Here is a 21,200-nt window from a genome sequence, read left to right on the forward strand (position 1 = left end):
TCTTTTCCAGTCCCTCTTCCTTCTCCTCTTCCCCTCCCCGCCCAACACCTTATTTTCAGAGTTGTTTTTCTCCTTCCAGAAGATTTTCTCTCCGACCTTCTTGGCATTCTATATACATTTTGTCATTTCATCCATTTTCATGGTTTTAACTATTGACTCTATGTAGGTGATTCTATTCATTAACTTTCCTTTTATCTCCAATGCATCATTTAGAGCTACCTTTTACAATTACCTCCAAATCAGTTTTAAATGAGAATTTATCTCCTGCTTTAAGGAACAGAGAAGCCAAAACGTTACACTTGTTCTACCTTCTAACTTGTACACGTGGGTTATTGGATCTTTGTTCACCCTGATTAACAGATTCAAAACTGCTAACAGCTTTGATTTTCCTTCTATCTTTTTGCCTCTGATAGTGGTGGAGCATCCATCCACCTCTGTTTCATCCTATGAACAGATCGCTTAGTAAATACTCACAGTACCTCCACATTCATTGCTTTTCAACTAGTGATGATCTATACAGTTTTCTCTTCAATTATTATAATTATTATTAAACATTTTAAAAGACCATTGCAAAAGAAATAGAGGCTCTGCTTATGGGAGTCAACTGAAAATGAACAATGTAAATTGTTCTTTAAAAAGATTTCTGAGGTGGGGCGCCTGGGTGGCGCAGTCGGTTAAGCGTCCGACTTCAGCCAGGTCACGATCTCGCGGTCCGTGAGTTCGAGCCCCGTGTCAGGCTCTGGGCTGATGGCTCAGAGCCTGGAGCCTGTTTCCGATTCTGTGTCTCCCTCTCTCTCTGCCCCTCCCCCGTTCATGCTCTGTCTCTCTCTGTCCCAAAAATAAATAAACGTTGAAAAAAAAAAAAAAAAATTAAAAAAAAAAAAAAAAAAAAAAAAAAAAAAAAAAAAAGATTTCTGAGGAGCGCCTGGGTGGCTCAGTCACTTGATCATCTGACTCTTGATTTTGGATCAGGTCATGATCCCAGGGTTATGGGATCGAGCCCCACATAAGGCTTCACACTGAGCATGGGGTCTGCTTAAGATCCTGTCTCTCTCTCTCCCCACCCTACCCCTCTTCCTCACTCACACACTCACTCTCTCTAAAATAAATAAATAGATAGAAAAATAAACAAATAGCTTTCTAGATTATTAACTAAAAGTTTTGGCAATTTGATGACTTGAGTAAGACTGAAAACAAAAAGGGAGGCTCTAGGAGAAGTTGTCCTTCTGCAAGAACATAGTGAGAATGGGAAGGTTTGCATGGTGATAAGTACTAAAACAAGTACTCGCTCAGGATGGGAGAAGTGATCTGGGTTAGGGGCAACTAAAAGGGGCCCTTCAAGGTGAGATGGGAACTTGAAGATCAGTGGGAAGCCAGAGAATGAACTTAAAGCAAGAGTAGGTAAGGATTAAGAAGGGAAACAATTCTTTCAGAGACACTTCAGACTGATTGCAGGGGAGAACAGTACAGAGCAAGGAGGGGGATAAGGAGGAAATGGCAGTGTAAGTCAAAGATGAAAAATAGTCCAAGTAAGTGTGAAGGACTTTTCTATAGCAAGAAGGTACTGAAATGGGCCACCCAAATCGGCTCACCCCAGCGGGGCCAAGGTGACAGGCTAATGTGCTAGTAACAGATGGCTTTCCATTCCCTTTCAATAAGGTGTGAAGTAGAGCTCCCCGGGTAGCGGGTAGCAAGTCAACAAATAGAAGGGCTTTGAAATTTATTTGTATTTGTTGGAATCTGGTATATATGCCTGGACCTTTGGATACAATCAAAGATAACATAAGTCTATGGCTTGTACATTTTCTTTTGTATTTGTAGCAAAATACAAAAAAGAATTGTAAAGATGATGAGAATAAAGATCTTGTGAGGCTAGTGTTTTCAGCTTTCTATCTACCTGTCTAGGAAATATGTTCAGTAGCCAATATGGTTTTAAGTCCAACATGGGAAGGGCAGGGTGAAATAAGATTTCCCTTAACTTATAACTACAAAGTGTTTTTATTTTCTCAAGTTTTAAGGACAGGATGAGAGCCGAGATTCCTAGAAGTTTCCTAGAGCTCTATCGCTAGTTACATTGGATCATGATAGCAGTCTATTTCTTTTTTACTGTGTTCCTTTATTTCAAATATTCTGCAGTTTCATTAAACAATCTCACTCAATATTTACGCCATCAACTTATATTGTCTTCCCTTGGTTCTTGTGACTAAGAGTTGTTGACAATGAAGATACTTTTTTTTTCCATTAAGAAAATATTTTCACACTTAAATATATTTACACTGCACTATCCCTATTTTTCAGCTTCTTGGAAATTCACTTTGAGCCTTTTAACACCTTGGCCTTACACTTCCCTAACTTCTCACTTTTGGTCATTTGCCAAGCCCTGTTGATTTTTTAAAAAATAGATTGCATTTTTTAGAGCAGTTTTAAGTTCACATTAAAACTGAGCAAGAAGGTACAGATTCCCCATATATCTATCCCCTGTCCCCACTCACGCATAGCCTACCCTGTTGTCAACATCCTTGTCAGAGTCAGACATTTTTTGGAATTGAGAACCTCAACTGACACATCATTATCACCCAGTCTATAGGTTATATTAGGATTCACTCATGGTGTTGTATATTCATTCCATTTGTTTGGACAAATTTATAATTACATGTATCCACCCTAGCATCATACACAGTAGTTGTACCATCCCAAACATCCTCTGTTCTCAACCTGCTTATCCCTATATTCTCTTTGATCTCTGACAACCACTAAGAATTTTAGTGCTCACAGTTTTGCCTTTTCTAGAATATCATATAGTTGGAATCATACAGTTTATAGCCTTGTCAGATGGCTTATTTTACTTCGTAGTATGCATTTGAGTTTCTTCCATGTCTTTTCTAATAGCTCATTTGTTTTTAGTTTTGAGTAATATTGCGCTATCTGGATGCACCACAGTTTTACCCAGTCACCTACTGAAGGACATCTCAGCTGCTTCCAAGTTTTGGCAATTATGAATAAAGCTTCTGTAAACATCCATGTGCAGGTCTTTGTATGGACATCAGTTTTCAATTCCTATGGATAATTTTCATTTTGTAAGAAACCACAAAACTGTATTCCAAACTGTCTATGCCATTCTTCGTTCCCACCAGCAATGGATAACAGTTCTTCCTGCTCTCCATCTTCCATAACTTTTGGTGTTGTCTGTGTTCTGGATTTGGCCTTGTTGATTTTACTTCTCTCTATAATTCATGAATCTTTCTCTTCATGAACATAGCCACTACTACAGTTCAAAATAACTTTTTTCCCCCTCAGGACTACTTTAGGAGTCTGTTCACAATTTACCTGCTCTGAGGCACTTGGGTGACTCAGTTGAGCGTTTGACTCTTGGTTTCAGCTCAGGTCATGATCTTATGGTTCGTGGGTTTGAGCCCTGTGTTGGGCTCTGTGGTGACAATGAGGAGCCTGCATGGGATGCTGCCGAGAGCTCAGAGCCTGCTCAGTTTTCTCTTTTAGGAGAAAATTCAGTTTTTTGCCTTTTTTCTCTTCTAACCTCTAATACATTTTCTTTGCAAATATAAGAAACAAGATAAATATGGGTTAAATAAACAAATTAGTGCATAATTCCTTTAATGCTCATTGCATGGAAAATTAAAGAAATTGATAAATTTAATGGAACTTGGGAATAATTTACTCTAATTTCTTCATCTTACATATAAGAGAATCAAATTCAAAGAAATTCTGCTACTGTTTTCAAGATTTCAGTGCTTAAGATGGAAAAATTAGGACAAGAACCAAAGTCTCCTGATTCCTAGGCAAGGTTTTTATGTATTTGCAATTATACTACTCTACTTCTTTAAGTACTCCACCTCTTTAAGGTATTGTGTGAGTCTTTTTTATGCTCTACATGGTAATATGTCCAATTAATCAGTTACTTTCTCAATGATAATTATGTAAATTATATAAAGATCTTGGGTAGATAAGTTTTTTACTCTTTCATTTGATTTTAGAAAAACGATTTTAGATTTTAGAAAAACAACTATACTAACACTCTCAAAATACAAGAAGAAGATATAGAACAATTACCAAATGAAATGTCTATACAAATGTATTCATTATTATTTTAAGAGAGGATCTTAAGGGGTACCTGGGTGGCTCAGTTGATTGAATGATTGACTCTTGATTTTGGCTCACATCATGATCCCAGGGTCATGGGATTGAGCCCCACATTGGGCTCTGCACTGAGAATACAGCCTGCTTAGGATTCTCAATCTCTCTCTCCCTCTCCCCCTCTCTACCGCTTGCTCTCTCTCTCTCTAATATAAAAAAAAAGACCTTAAGAAGAAAACTACCTTTAGAACTCATTTAGAAAACAGACTGCATATTTAATAGCAAATTATTTCATTTAAAATTTCAGTACAATTATGTGATTGTCATAAAGTGAATATAAACCATAAAATACCTATTTTGGTTAAGTAGTCTTATTTATACAAGCAGGCAAGTTTATTAATATACTTCTCTTATTCTGCATATGTTTACTTCATGTACTTTGCGTATATATACATGCAAAACATAGATACGTGCATAGCATCAGTTAATCATGGTTGCCATTTTATGCAGGTAATTTGATTCCCCCTTTGGAAAATTAACAAACATTTTATGTCTTAAAAGTTAATATTGAAGTGTAAGTAAGAACATTACATTGTTTTGGACTCTAGCAAATATTACATTCTCAGGTAGGATGGAGGAAGGTTTCTAACTGCCTTTTAATATTTTCTCTTTGAAAGATCAGTAAGATTTGTGGCCGTCCAATCAGAACACCTACACAAAGCCCCCGTTGTTCTTTTGAGGGAAGCAAAGAGAAGCATGGGATGAAGATCTCTCCAAGAAATGGTGAAGAGACACTTGCCAACAGAAGAAAGTAAGACATTTGTTTTACAACCAGAAAGAGAAAAGAAAGTAAGCCATTAATTTTCAACAGGATAGAATGTATTCAATTAGGTAGAACCAAATACACTATTGAAGAAAAAAAGATCACCATTAATTACTTTTAAAACTCAGCAGTTGCTCCTATTCAGTTAATTAGGAAGATAAATACAACCTGTGAGACCAATAAAACTTTCTGTGATAAGGGACATTTGCTATAATACACTATGGCGGGCAATAGGCACGTATGGTCATTGTGCTCTTAAAATGTGGCTAGCGTACAATATTGTACAGCAGACCTCTAGCACTTACTCATCTCGCTCAACTGAAACTTTATGCCATTAGTTAATACTTCCCCAATTCCCTCTCCCTGTAGTCAACAATACTATACTGTACCCTTCAAATTTTGTTATGAAAGTAGATCTTGCCATAAAAAAAAGTTTAAAATATGGCTAGTGTGACTGATGATTCCATTTTTAATTTTAATTGATTTTAGCCTAAATTCCACATATAGTTAGTGTCTACTGTATTGGGTGATGCAAGAGAGAAAAAGCATTCACATAAATGATGAAATCTGTGTTACTGTCTATTAAGCAAGTATTTAACAAATGGTTAGATAAGAAGTTTCTATACCTTTAATCTGGAATGCTGAAAATGGCTATACATTGATTCAAAATGATAAGCATTGAGTGGCTTGCTTCTATAACTCACATTTCTACCACTGCCCCCGTCACTATTTCACATGTTAAATTAAAGCCTTCATCTATATCTCTTTGCTTGATAATTGGCAGTCAGACTGAAAAACTCTAAAAATTAAAGGAAACTATTATTTTATTTATTTTTGCATTCTGTTGCCCACTGTATGCCCTGACAAATACTAGCTTCTTGGTGGGTGTTTTTGAAATGAATTGAAACTGAGAATTCTATATTCATTTATTAATCCAAATAGTTATTTCTTTTTTTTAATGTTTATTTATTTTTGAGGGAGAGAGAGACAGAGGGAGACACAGAATCTGAAGCAGGCTCCAGGCTCTGAGCTGTCAGCACAGAGTCTGACAAGGGGCTCGAACCCACAGACCATGAGATCATGACCTGAGCTGAAGTCAGATGCTCAACCGACTAAGCCACCCAGGTGCCCTCTCAAATAGTTATTTCTAATTATATCTTATGGCAGCCTCAGTATTTTACATCGCTTTACTCTTTAGAATGTAAACTCTGTTTCTTTCCTTTTGGGATAGTGCTCTTAATTGCCTCATTCTCTTCTCAGATGGACTATAATTGGAATAAAGATCTGGGCTATTGCTCGCTATTTGCTGCAGCTCAAAAGAAGTAGCACTTTGTTTGCATGTAAACTAGCTGTTCTTTTTTCTTCTAAACATCTATAGTGATCAGAAGTCTTTTCTTGTATTTGAGAAATTAATGTGCTTTAGCTAGTGTATATAGCATGTAGTGGCTAGGTATAGTGTAGAGTGATTCTTCTAATAAAACCTAGCTGAGGAAGATCTTAAGGTTTTAAAGGTCATGTCTGTTTCACCATCAAAACAACTCAGTTGTTGGAAAGACAAAACAAAACCCAATACAAGTGAAATATCTCAGGAGTAATGAGGGGCTCATGTGAATGGAAAGTTCTATAAGTATCTATCCAGGCCATTGAATAGACTTCTTGTCACCAACCTTGCAGATCATGTATTTCTGTATCCCTAAACAACCAGCCACCTTTAGCTATTACCCATGAACCAGAGTAGGTCCATCATAGACAAGTATCATGCCACACAAAGTAAACAACCAGAGGTATTGTACATGAGCTCACTTAAGCAATTCATTTTTCAAAAAAATGTTTATTTATTTTTTAAAGAGAGAGCACACACATGTGCAGAGGAGGGGCAGAGAGAGAGAGGGAGAGAGAATCCCAAGCAGGTCCATGCTGTGAGGACAGACTCCAACACGGGGCTCTATCTCACGAACCATGAGATCATAACTTCCCAGGGTTTCTGTAGAGCATCTTCATTTGCTACTTGTACTCTAAGGCACCTTTGAATGGATGAGCTGGGTCATCTGGACTGAACCTCAGAACAGTTTGCAAAATTCCAAGCTACAGACTTTTCTTTCTCATACAAAAGCTCCTTGGGGCTACTCTATATTTGGGTTAGAGCAACACTCAAGTGTATATTATGTTTTGTCTAATATTCAAAGGGACCCAAAAAGCATCGTGCCTCTTCCTGAGTGCTAGGTTATCATAAGGCAGAAATTTGCCTTTTATGTTAGAATAACCCATTAAGATCCAGACAACTAGACATTTAGAACCCCTGCTGAATTGTCAAGTGCTTGAAATGTCAGTATTTTTTCCCACCAGAAGCACGAACATGTCTACTAAGGCAACTAGGATGATGTGATCAATATTTAATTATCAGCATGGCGTCCTGTAAGATATCCAAATGATCAGGGTTCCTGTATTTCATGGAGTGGGAGAGTTGCCCTGAGGTCTAACAGTGAAGATATTCTTACCAGCTGAAAGTGAAATATTTCTAATTGTCCTTACTAATTGATAAAGGACAATCAATTGTTAGCTAGATAGCAGGTAGCAGTACATGTTTGGATTTGCTCTGGCAGATACCACATACAAAGGTGGATGTAATTGGAGTCACCCTCTGACTCAGGTTATGATAATCCAAACATTCTCCAAGCCCATCTCAGTGTGCATAGAATAGTCAAACAAGTGACGTGAATATCGAATAGACTGATTTGGACAAAGATGTGTTTACAATGCTATATGTGGGTACTTTTCTGAACTCCATTCTAATGGTTGATCAGTTGATAGGATTCGATTTTCTATGTGAATGATCACATGGTACACCGGTACAGCCATTCTAGCAAGAAGCTTGCTGTACCTTATAAAACTCATATACTCTATGTACTTGTCTACCTTACCTTAGCCTGTATCCCAAGAAACTCTTGCTTATATTCACAAGGAGAATTCTTGCATATCTGTGGTAGCTGAGAGTTAGAGGCAAGTTATATGTCCATAACAAGAAAAATAAAATATATGAGTTTGGAATATTATGAGTCAGAAGGATAGAATGCATTTTCATGCATCAAAAGATATCATTGTGATTAAAGAGAAAAATATATTAAATAGAATGAGAATAACAGTGCAATACCATTTTTATAAATTAGTAGCAAATATATAAAAAATTAGTATATATTTTTCAAGGAGAGGATATGGCAAAGTACTTATATTAAATATATTAGAATGGATATTTATAGAAAAACAGGAAAGAGGCTGAAGGATGAAAAAATAAATAAATATTCTATTTCAAGTATAAGTTATGACAGTATGCCAGGGACAGAGGAGTATTCTTTAACTCTCTGTATCTGAGAAAATATGTGTGTGTTTGTGTGTATATACATATAAATAAATATACACATATACATTATTTTAAAGTTTAGGTGAAAAGTGTTTTTTTAATTATATTTTCCTAATAAAAACATAGTTAATACTTTCAGTCAAAATTTTCATGAGAACTAATGGTACTCAATTTTTAAATAACTTTTTTTTGCTATTTCATATGCTAAGCATAGATAATTTTTCATTGTGGTGTATTGTAGATATAGTGATTATCCAGATAGAGATAAAATATAATTTGCTGAAAAGACTTATTGACTTGGGACTTTCTGCTATAACTTAGTTATTAATTAGAACAAAATGAAAGTTTATTGTAAAAAAAAAAGTAGATAAGGGAAAAATGAGTTCTCAGTCAGCCCATCCAGATCATTAACAAACACTGTTTTGTGCGATTCATAAAAAAAGTAAAGTTAAAAAAATATTTTCTGAGTTAGTTTTTGTAAGTTAGCATTGTATCCATGACAGTATTTTTTAGGTTTTCTTAGTTACCTTGGGTAATTCCCATGAGAATATCTATAACAGTAACTACTATCTATAAATTTAAAGCAATTTAAAACTAAAACAAACAAAAAAACACACACAAGAGTTTCTGTAAGTTAATATAATTGCTCTGGTAGCTGAAAAATAGAAAATTGTAAAATGCATCTGTTGTTTTGTCAATGTAAATGAAGATAAACACTATTCTATGGTTAACAATTTAAAATACATTTTTACATATAAAGAAGTCATAGTCTTTAAATTATATTGTCACAGTTTACTTTAGACTTAGTCTCTTTAGTGGTACATCCTATAAAAATTGTTGTCCAAAGCTTGCTATTTACTTATTTGTTTGTTTATTTGTTTATTTATTTATTTATTTATTTATTTATTTATTTATTTATTTTAGTATTCTCTATACCCAATGTGGGGCTCAATTCGAACTCACAACACCGAGATCAAGAGTCTCATGCTTTTCCAACTGAGCCAGCCAGGTGCCCCAAAATTTGTTGTTAAAATTATGTTAGATTTATGGCATCCTAACAAAAATATTTCCAGGCTTTAAAACAGAGTTTAATTTACAGAGTTTTCCATTATCCAATCAATTCTTTTCAGGTTGTGTTAATATAACTATTGTTGACTTATATATAATTTGACCAGTTAGCTTTTTTTTTTTTTTAACTACCCAACAGTATTTATTAAGTGATCATTAATTACTTTTTTGTTTTTCAGTTGGGATGTGTAGTCAATTTTTTGCAGGGGTATATAGTATCCTGAAGTGGTTTAAGGCTGCCATCTTGTTCTTTGTTTTCTCTTTACCCCATGTTCTTTATTCTTTATTCCTCCTCTCTTGCCTTCTTTTGACTTTAACAGGTATTTAATTTTTTTGAGATCTTCATGGCTTTTTTTACTTGCATTTATTATTATTCTCTTAATGGTTACCATAGAGATAACAATATGCATTTTTAATTTTTACTATCTGCTTTAAAGTAGAACTTTTACTACTTCATTGAACGATATAAGAACTTTAAAATAGTTTCACTCCATTACCCTCTTCCTATCTTCCATTACCCTATTCCTAACAAATAACTTCTAACAATGTTTTAACATCTTCCAAGATATTATTGTTATCATTTTAAAATAGTCAATATTGTAATAACCTATATTTTATTCTTTGTGGTGCTTTTTTTTTATTCCATGTGTCCATCTAGAATCATTTTGCCTTAGCCTTTTGTATATTTTTCATTGCTTATTACTGGTGATGAATTCTGTCAACTTTTGTTTGAAAACATCTTCATTTTGTTTTGTTTTTTGTTTTTAAGTTTTAAAATCTTTATTCTTGAGAGAGAGACAGCATGTGAGCAGGGGAAGAGCAGAGAGAGGGAGACAGAACCTGAAGCAGGCTCCAGACTCTGAGTGGTCAGCACAGAGCCTGATGTGGGGCTCGAACTCACAAACTATGAGACCATGACCTGAGCCGAAGTCGGACACACAACCAACTGAGCCACCCAGGTGCCCTATGAACACATCTTCATTTTTGAAGAATATTTTACTAGGTCTAGAATTATAGGTTGTTGTCAGCTACCATTTTTAAAAATATAAATGTCCATAATTGAGTTCATGACATGACACTGTAAGTCGTATGGGAGGCTTAATGGAAACGTTTCATAGGAGAGGTAATTACGGTAGTGGATGCTGCTGATGCCCTTTACCTGGCCATTTTATCTGCTTTCTGGCTGCTCTCTCCTGGTTGCTGGTAATGCACAGCTGCCTTATTCTCTGGGGAATTGCACTTAACAAATTGGAGCCATCTATATTCATTATCTCTTGCTACTTAACAAGTCATTCCAAAACAAAGTGGCTTAAAGCAACAACAACTATTTATTAACCAATTTTCTGTAGGTCAGGAATTTGGGAGCAGCTCAGTTATGGGGTTTTGGCTCAGGGTTTCTTTTGGCTATGGTCTCTTAGGGTGATTGCTACCAAGGCCGGGTGAGGCTGCAATCCTATGAAGCCTTGAGTGGAACTGGCTATTATCTTCCAAGATGGCGACTCACAGGGCTGTTGGCAGGAGGCCTCACTGTCTCGTCACAATGACTTCGTGAGTTTTCTCACTCTGTAGCTGACTTTCCTCAGGGGCAAATAATCCAAGAGAGAGAAAGGCAGAAGCTGCAGTGTTTTTATGATCTAGCTTTGGAAGTCCCACACTGTCATTTCTCTAGTATCCTACAGGTTACACAGGTCGGTTCTAGTCTGTGTGGAGGAGGGCTACACACCATCTCATCCATCTGAAAGAGGGGGCTAACTTCCCACCTGCCTCACCCCCTTGGCCGAGGCTCGTAAGCAGGGCCTGACACAGGGGGATAAAAGGCTTGCCCTTACTCAACGTGACGTGGCCAGATATGTGATGCAATCCATGCTTCCACACTCCCTGTACAATCTGGTTGAAGCTGGGACTGCATCCTGACTTACCTTCTTCCTGCCCACTCTATCCTGTTTCTCTCACTACCTTTCTCTTAAGAGTGCTACCTTGATGAATCCTCTGCATCCAAATTCCTGCCTCTGGTATTGCTTCTAAGGAATCTGACCTGAAAAAGTACCTAAAACAGATGCAGAATAGGTGTAAACTTAGGCAAAATTATAGTATCTTATCCTAAATACAGGTATTTCTCTCTGAATTCCCAAATCTGTAACCCTTTTGTCTGTTTTCTTTCTCCCCCTTCCTCCTCTGTATTCATTTTAAAAGAGAACCCTTCCGTTTAATACCCTTTTCCTTGCTCAATTTCGAACACTTGATGAAGGACATCCATGTCTGTCCTTGGCTCTACCAGCTGTGCTAAGCTTGAAGTATAGAGTATGTCAGTCTTTTGGCTTGGAAGGAAGGAAGCTAAACCATAGCTTTGGATTCCTTTGATTATATTTGGGTGATGTGATTGTACTTGTTCAACCTGCCCTGTTTTGTTTTCTTTTGTTTTGTTTTCTGTTTATGTAGAATGCTAATAATGAGCTCATTGGAGACTTGGAGTTATTGATACACACCAGTTACAAAGGTCTCTGAAAGTTGAGAAAGTCAAGGAAGAGCTACCATTCCTTTGAATGTCTAGAAAAACATTACTATTTAGTCTTGTGGGGCAGAAACCAAATCAGCACAGCTGTAAAGGACACTGCACTTATGTAACTGTCTAAACCAGCCCAGGCAGAGTGATTTCCCTGTGGCAGTTCCTGCTCTCTGCTTGATTTCTTGAAGTTAGCTGGTAAGAATAAGCTATTAGCAAGCTTAAATCGGTGATAATTAGCGGTACATTATTATTTCAAAGTGGTGTGGCTGTGCCAATTAAGCGGGTAATTAGGAAAACCCCAGGACAATAAATTAAGACAGAGTCTCAACACCAGTGCCCCATCTGTTCTACAGCAAGCATTCCAATTAGCCAAACCTCTCATTTAAGAATGCGCCAATTAAGGGGATTGGCTATATGCATGGCTGTGCATTGGGGTAATAACGACTGTCCTAGATGCTTAGTAAAAATAAAATATTTTTGATGTAAGAGGAGATTTTGATGTGAAGGTGGGGAAAGGAGAATTTTTGGAAATACTGGATGTTTAATGTTTAAGACAAATACAATTTGAATTGTTTTATGAGCTTTGGTTTTTCTCAATTTTCTCTTCAGAACTTAATGGAATCTTGTTTTATCGGGCAGCTCCATTTTATTCTAATGTGTTTATGAAATCTTGACTTGCATAGGAATTTTACCACTTGAACATTAACAATTTTTTGTTTTTTGTTTTTAAATGGAGAATAGGAACTCAAAAGGATGCTTGAAATTGCTTAGTTGAAAGAGGAGAATGAGTCAGGGCACATTCTGTTTCAGGATGTGTCTATCCATGAAAGCCAATTAATTGTTACCCTGTACATTGCGAAAGAACACAGTGAAGTGACTGAAATAGTTAATTATGCATAGGAACAACTTTTAAACATAATCTGAATGGAGAACACTTAATATTACTTAGGATTAATGCCAAGATAGGATCAGTACATATCACATAGGATCAGTTATCTTAAAACACATGAATTTATAGCTATATGGTCAAACCTTACTTAGCACAATATTTTATTAGTGAAACCCAAATTAATTAATGTTTAAAATTCTTGATGTGTGTGTCTGGGTGTATGTGTTTATATGGTTAAATCAGTATTGACATACTGGGCTTGATGATGAATTGTATATATATAAACTCGGTGGATGAAAATATCCATAGGTCAGGAAAAAGTCAACTCTGAGAAAAAGTTAATATCGTTTATAGGACCGGGGAAAGCAATTTCCAACCTATTTCCTAAAAGGAAGTTAGTGCTTCTTTGAGGTGCCATTATTATTTATTACCTGTAAGTTTAATTTACTAAAATAAAAGTCATGTTCCCTTCAATGAGAGCATTTCTGGCTAATTTAAAACAGTGCTTAGTGAGTGGTGGGTGTGAGGGTACCCAGGGCAGGCCAGGCCAAAGCAGGGCTTTGGGGAGGGGGCAAGAGGCCAGGCCAGAGCAGTACTGAGGAAATGTGAGCTCCGAGGCAGGCAGGCCAGCATCAAGACCTACATGAATAATGAAAAGCAGGACCCTAGGGGGTCAAAAACCAGGCACACAGGAAGAAGGAATGCCAGAAGGCAGAACAAACATGTGGCAAAAGTTTAGGCTAGTGGTGCTTAACCTTTGCGGGTCACGTATCCCACTGAGAATCTGATAAAAACTTCCCAGAAAAGGAAAGTTCATAAACAAATACATGCAAAATTTTGTGTATTGAAAAGCCATTTTCTCCAGTTAAGACTAATATTAAAAATAAAGCCTTTAAAAATGAGGTTTGCTCTTACCTTTTTAGATGTTCATGGAAAAATTAGTGACCATTTCCTGATGTATCTGAAACCAAATTCAAACAACTAAACTAACATTAAGCAGTATTTGTACTGAAAGGTATGGACTAGAAGTTGAAATGGTGGTTTGTCTTAGATGTGGCTATGTGGGTATGGTATCCAACAGATACTCTTTTTGTTTTGATGGCAGAATTTATTGAAAATTCTAGAAAGCAGATTTGTATAGTTATCACTGACTGCAATTAGAATTCTTATAACTTGCTTGCTTAGATGAAGGTAGGTTTATATCAGGGAGAGTGAGATTTATTCTAAACTCTTCAAAGTTACATCACTGGTCCATAATGCTTTGGTCCTCGAGTTAATTTGTGCCATCTGTCATATTGAGGCTCTCAACTTTAAGTTAATGTGAGTAGAAATAAATCTCCTCAAATTTCTCATTACACAAAGAATAAAAAAAAATACATGTTTTTTTCCTTAGCCATAGGAAGAAGGATCTTTAAATCGGACAGTTTTCAAACTGATTCTCCAAAAGTCTTCTATTTCCCAGTAGCAGCTTTGTTAAATGAGCTAGGAGCTTCTCAGTAGTGTTTATAATTGAGACTGTAGGGTTATCCCATTTATATGGCTCAAAATATCCCTCAACCAAGAAAATCAAACTGTGAATGAAATTCTCCCTAATATACCCGAGAATGTTTTCCGTCTTTTCTTTCCCCTTACAAAAAATGAGTCTTCTATCCTCTGGAAGGCCAGTAAACGTATGCAGAGTTGAAAAGAATTGCAAATTCAGCTCCCACTTTTTTCCACTCAATTTTTGAAGAGGTGAAGAAGATCGAAAGTCATGTCATACTGAAATTGATCATTTTTATAGGAGTGTATAAAAACTATCTCAGAATTTTTAGCAGAATCTATGGGGTCTAAATCAGGATGATGAGTGAGGCTCATTTCTTTTATTAAACTAGCAAAATTAATTGTATGTAGAAGCATCATATGTAGAAGTGCTCAGTATATAGCAAGAGTACTAAGCACTCTCTTCCACTTGGTTTTGTGTAGATAGCAAAAAACATTTCCATCAGTTTAAACCTTTCAGTGGCATTGGAAGTGTCTTAATTAGATGCATATAGCTAATAGGGGAAAATGGGGAACAGGATATTTACATTTTTATCCCTTTGCATATTTAAGGAAATGACAAAGCTGTCAATTCGTCCACAATTATCCACAAAATAGGAGAAATGTGTTTCTAGGGTAGATTATATCCTTTGATGGGCATACTGTTTTTTTGTACTTTTTTGTTTTTGTTTTCCATCTTCACTATAAGGCACACCATTTCCAGGGCCCATCATGATCTCTAGAATCATATGTGGAACCTCTTCCTTGGAAGTACAACTGAAGAAAGTTCAGGGGTAGTTTCAGGATGATTCTTTTTATTTAGGCCCATATTTTAGAGTTACAGACTTTCACATCAAGGTTTCTTCTCAAAAATATGCTTCATTCTGTTTAATGACTTTGAAGATCAACAGGTCTAAGGTGCTCCTTTTGCTGGGTCGGTTTCAGCCTCCTTCAGCAAGAATCTTGTTAGATATGGGCACTGCGACTTTGGGGTCCCACAAATTGAGTAAACTCCAAGGATTTCTAATCTTCATTGTATTTGGTTTATCTACATTGTCCAATGTAAGCTAAGCTTTATATAAACAAACCGATGTATGAATAATCATGATGGAAGGATGTATTATTATAATTCTCATCACACGGATAATATTTTAGATGTTATACTTAAGCAAAGGTAATTATACATTACTCAGCTCTGACCAGTAATATTCTGTGCCACCCAAAATAATACCTGGGTTACATGTAACCTTCAAGAGCCATTTTTTTTCTAAAATGAGAATTACTAGAATAATAAGAATAAAATCAAAGATGAAAATATCTCATTTTCTCTGAACCCTTTTAATTATAGATTTGCTGAACCTAAAGCACATACTTATACCAGAGTTCAGGAACACAAATACTTGCAGTAAGAGTTATACAGTAACCGAAGATGCCAGCAAGAACAGTTTATACCAGACATATATTGTCCATCGGGTAAGTTGGTGGGTGGCAATGACCAAGAATAGATGACAGAAATCACAAATGAAAAAAAAAAAGACAAAAAGGAATGAGGAAGAAATCCATTTATTGGCAGACTATTAAGGGGAAAGTTTTTTTTTTTTTAATTAGTTTTCTGCTAATGCTGAGAGAGGAAAATATTATACAATATATGTTCATATCCTCTCAGTCATGGAATTTATAGTTAAAATGTCAGTAACCACAGAAAATACTTTACTGCAAAAGACAGTAATATTCAAGGTTTGACCTAAAATGCTGATTCTCAAAATATAGCTACTCAAATAATGAATCTTAGTATTAATGAAGTTTGCTAGAATCATTAGATTTGCAAGTATTTGACTGAATATTCTTGTTGATCTTGACCCAGTCATGTCCTAGACATTTTTTTCCTGTTGAAAAGCTAGTAACATGCTTTCTGAAACCAGCATAACTGAACAAATAATTGCATATTTTTATTAAAATGAACAAAAACTATGAGGCAGGAAAAGTTATGTCTCTTCTCTTTTGGGCTGGATGGTCAATTTCCTCAATACTGTCTGATTTGTTTAAATATTGGACATGTGGTCCTGTGTTTACTTTCATAAATGAGTTAAGATCTTTGTTTAAAGTGCTTTTTAATGGAGAACAGCCAGTGCTTTCTGAGGTACATTTTTACAACATGGGAAAATGAGATGAGAGTTAGTTTTGAAAACTGAGTTTTGACATCAGGTTTAAATCACTCTTTTTAAAGGAGGATGCTTTCAGAAAGGGTGCTTTTTACTGGGACATTAAATGGCAATGTGTTGGGTTTGGAGAGTTACTGAGAAGTGAGGAATAGAGGTGTCTGTCCTAATTGTATAGATGGCTATGAACGTTCAGCTCAGCGCTAGTATAAAATCACCACCATGGAGTGTGAAACATACAGCACAGGTCAAAAAGAATCCTCTGCAGAGGATATCTGAGGATATTAGCATGTCTCCAAGGTCCTTTTCTGTTTCTCCTTCCCATTCCTCTCCCCTCACTGACCCCGTGCTCTGCAGCCTGCTGCCCATCTTAACCCCTTCAGCTTTGTTGAGAAAGCATAGTAAATCTTCTAAGGAAGGGAAATCGTGTCGCGTGAACAAGACTTCCTATGAGGAGGAAGGAACCTGGAATCATTTAGTCAGAAAAAAACAAAGAAATTCTTCTCTTTTGAGAATGGTGGGGATCGTTTGGTCCCAGCTTCCATAACGACCAGTAGGTTCAAGTGGGGTTCGGAGAATACACTTTATGAGTTACTCTTTTAGGAAAAATACTTTTTATCTTTTTAATCAAATATGAGTGCAATGTGGTTGTAACACATTTACATTTATGATGATTGGTGCCTCATACTGCATAGCTTTTTAAGGTCTTTTGATCCTCTCCACAATCTCTACATGCATTGCAAAGTCTAAGGAAAGGGACCAGGTAACTAGATTTCAATTCTCCCTCTAGCTAATTTGACTGTATACATTTAATGACTTTCAAGCATTTGCACAAGAACTGTTACTGCCATAGAATAGAAATTTAAATACTTTTTTTATTTTGAAGATTTTAAAAATATTTTGTCAAATGGAATGACTTTGTTGAGAATAAGATAAATTTATTAAATATAGATTTAGAATATGTAAGAAAAAATAGTTCTTATCTGGAAACATGTAATTATATACTTCCTCTGCTGAGCTGGAGACTGACATTTTAAATGTCTACTGTTTGACAACTGTGGTCAGACATCTCTACAGGGTTGAGCCTGCTCATTAGTGCCACATTAACCTTAACTTTGCCTCAGGCCATTAACCAGCAAACTGCACATTTGACCTTTGTTCTACAGATATTTTCAAACAGTATGGGAGGCACTGCTTTTAATTTGGGTTCTGTATTATTTGTGGACTGACTTTAGGGGTAAAAAAAATCAATACATGTCATTAAATAAAGAAGCGTGTAGTCTGAAACATTCCACAGAGAGAAGTTCCATTTGAAAACAAGATTCTTCTCCAATACCTTTCCAGATAATTAGTTTTGGTCAAAATTAGAAATAGTCCCTTTTATATTATGTTCAATGGCAAAAAAGGAGAGGAAGTACAATATGTGACAGTTTATAAATGTTCTATAATTGCAACAAATTCTTGCTATATGAAGACATAAGATTGAGAGGTAATGCCTTTTGAATATAGCTCTGTGTTCAGCAACATCTAACGAAATGAAATACAAAATTGAATGTAAAATCAGAGCCATACGCTTAAGTGAAAAAGGCTCCTGAGAGGAAATCAGCAAAGTCTGAAACACGTGGTTGCCACTCTTTAAGCCATACGTATGAGGACGATATCAGCCTTATTAATTAAAATGTAAATTAGTTTAGTGGAATATTTTCGTAGATTGTGGTGGAGTTGCTACATTCAGATTATGGAATATTATACAGCTATCGAAAAATAGGCAAGATCTAGACTTATTAATCTCATATGGGTTCATTATATGTTGTCAAGTGAGAAAAGCCTATTGCATGCACATGTATATAGCTTGGTCCCAGTTTTGTAAAACCAGACCATCACTATGTCTCTCTTTCTCTCTGTCTGTCTGTTTTGGGTTACTAGATACCGTGCACATAGAGGAGCTAAAGAAAGCATACCAGGCTGCTAACATTGGCTACCTCAGGAGGGAGGGATAGACATACTATGGAGGGACATACTAACTTGTTCTTCGTGTGCCTTTTGATTACTGTACCATTTATGAAAAGATATGTTACTTTTATCGTTAAAAATGACTCAAGTCAACACTGATGACACAGCCAATCAGAAGTGTTGCTCAATTTTATAGTAGGAACTGGGCATTCCTGTGTCACCCAAAGTATAAATGACACTTCAGGGTGAGTTGCATTTCCTTTCATAGTTTTTTTCTTTACCACGTGACACATCAGGAGACCTTTCTGGCACTGCTGGCCTCAAGGGCATGGGAAGCAATGAAGCAATAACTATGCTGGTCCATGTTTCTCCCTCGCCTTTAGTAAGCTTAGGGCAAACAAGGCTGCAAGCTATGAATGATCAATTGTGCTGCGGCCCTTTCCGTCTTTTCTGTGCTAGCACAGTGGACAGAGCCGCTCATTAGCCAGGAAGCAGAATTTGCCCCGCTCGCTGCGTTCTGCATCAGACCTTTCACACTGGTAGAAATATACAGATAAATCCTGCTTAAACAAATTGCCTTCTAAGTGCAAATTTTGGCTGAAATAAGTGTTGTATCTGTGTCTTCTAGTCCAACAATCTACTAATTGTGTTCTATTAGCAGCATGAGAATTTCTGTAAAATTTTTGAAACAGGTGGAAATATTCTTCTGTATAAAGGTTCATTCCAGTCTGATTTATCAGATATTCAGTATCAGCCCAACATTGCTAAGCAATGGCATTTTAATTAATTAATTAATTAATTAATGAAACCAAGATAGCGAGGCCTGCTATAATTAAATTCCTGAGTAAGTTAGTCATTTTCACTTGTTTTTTTTTTTTCTTCTCTGATTTTCACTTTCCTTAGTTTCCAAATGAAAGAATAGGTCTAAATCACAGGTGCTCAACTCTGGCCATACATTTGGATCCTATAGGAACATTTCAGAAACACTCATGTGCCCAGGTCCAACTCCAGACCAACACATCTGAGTGAGGGAGAAATGTAGGTGTGCAGTTTACACATTTTCTTGGCGATGACAGTGTACAATTAGGACAAAGAGCCATGGGAACAGATGATCTATGGCTCTTTCTGGTTTTGTAACATGGTATATCTGTGAGGTGATAATTATGATAGCTATCTTACAGAGCTATATGACTAAATATTATTGTGTCCCTACATATTAATTTCAGCAGCACATATATATACAATCTGTCTTGAGCCTGTGTAGTCTGGCACAGTTTGCAGTCTTCCTCTGTAGATTTCTTCCATTTTCTTTTTTTTTTCTAAGTTTATTTTTTATTTTGAGAGGGAGAGAGAATACAAGTGGGGGAGGAACAGAGAGAGACGGAGAGAGAGAATCCCAAGCAGGCTCTGCCCTGTCAGTGCAGAGCCCAATGTGGGGCTTGAACTCATGAAACATGAGATCATGACCTGAGCCAGAATCAAGAGTTGGACGTGTAACTGACTGAGCCACTCAGGCGCCCCAGATTTCTTCCATTTTCTAATGCAACACGCGAGGAAGGCCTCTCAGATATTTCTCCACAGTCTAGGAATGGGCCCCCTAATTTAGTTTCCAGGTCAACTGTATCCTTTAAAGACTTTCAATTATTGTTATCATTTTAAAAATGTATTTTTTTTTTTTTAGAAACTTCCAATTCTGGAAGCTCTTAAAAACTAAGACTGCATCTGGGACCAAACCAGCAAGAATTTGCTGAGGGCCTGTTAGATACCAAACTGTGATCCAAACTGTAGGGATGTGAAGAAGACATTACTCTTGCCTTTATCGAATGTCTCCTCTAATCAGGGAGGCAGACGTGCGAACAAAGGGGTTATAATATCAGATAGCCAGGCCTGAAAAACAGATGCCTGGTGCTGTGCAAGAAACAAGGATGAACAAATAAAACTGCACAGGCTGCTCAGGCAAGGAGGTGGAGGGGAGATGTGTTTTAAGCTGAATCTTGAAGGACAGGCAGAAGGTTGGGAGAATGATGGAGGAGAAGGCAATCCAGGGTAGAGGAAACTACATGTGCTAACCTGGAATCTTATCCCGTAAATATTGAAATATCTTATGCCTTGTGAGTATATGTGTGCAGTGTTGGCTGGTGTGTGTGAGTGGAGGGAAGGGGGGGCTGTCATGGGAAGTTAAGGGGTGGAGAGTGGGTAGATTATGTGCCATGGGAAGACATTTTATCTGAATAGTTAGGGTTTTAATATTTATTTATTTTCGACAGAATGAGAGAGCACAAGCAGGGGAGAGGCAGAGAGAGAGGAAGACACAGAATCGGAAACAGGCTCCAGGCTCTGAGCTGTCAGCACAGAGCCCGACATAGGGCTCAAACCCAGGAGATGTGAGATCATGACCTCAACTGAAGGTGGAAGCTTAACTGACTGAGCCACCCAGGCGCCAACGAATCCTTAGGGTTTTAAAGCAGTAAAGTGTTGGACTGATTTCTAAAGCCAATTCTGGTTACAGCATGGGACATGCATCAAAAAGAAGATGGGAGAGCAAAGCTAGATGGGGATATCATTTGTTAAATGGTTACAGGCCCAAATGAGAAATTATTAATTTGTGTATGGCCTTGACATACAGGCTTTGACTAAATATTCTGACAAGCAATGTTTTCCCATTTTTTAAAAAAATTTTTTTTTCAACGTTTATTTATTTTTGGGACAGAGAGAGACAGAGCATGAACGGGGGAGGGGCAGAGAGAGAGGGAGACACAGAATCGGAAACAGGCTCCAGGCTCTGAGCCATCAGCCCAGAGCCCGACGCGGGGCTCGAACTCACGGACCGC

At 36.8% G+C, this 21,200-nt stretch overlaps 1 protein-coding gene across 1 annotated transcript in view; it reads left to right on the top strand.

The window, feature by feature from the left end:
• The window catches only part of LOC122478818 (glypican-5-like), a 102,458-nt gene that overhangs the window by 56,270 nt on the left and 24,988 nt on the right, over positions 1-21,200 (top strand). Inside the window, exon 3 of the mRNA XM_043572510.1 lies at positions 4,770-4,903. Coding sequence (XP_043428445.1) covers positions 4,770-4,903 — 134 coding nt within the window. The remainder of the gene's footprint in view (positions 1-4,769; positions 4,904-21,200) is intronic.

The sequence above is a fragment of the Prionailurus bengalensis genome, chromosome A1 (assembly GCF_016509475.1).
Source record: "Prionailurus bengalensis isolate Pbe53 chromosome A1, Fcat_Pben_1.1_paternal_pri, whole genome shotgun sequence".
Classification (NCBI taxonomy): Eukaryota; Metazoa; Chordata; class Mammalia; order Carnivora; family Felidae; genus Prionailurus; species Prionailurus bengalensis.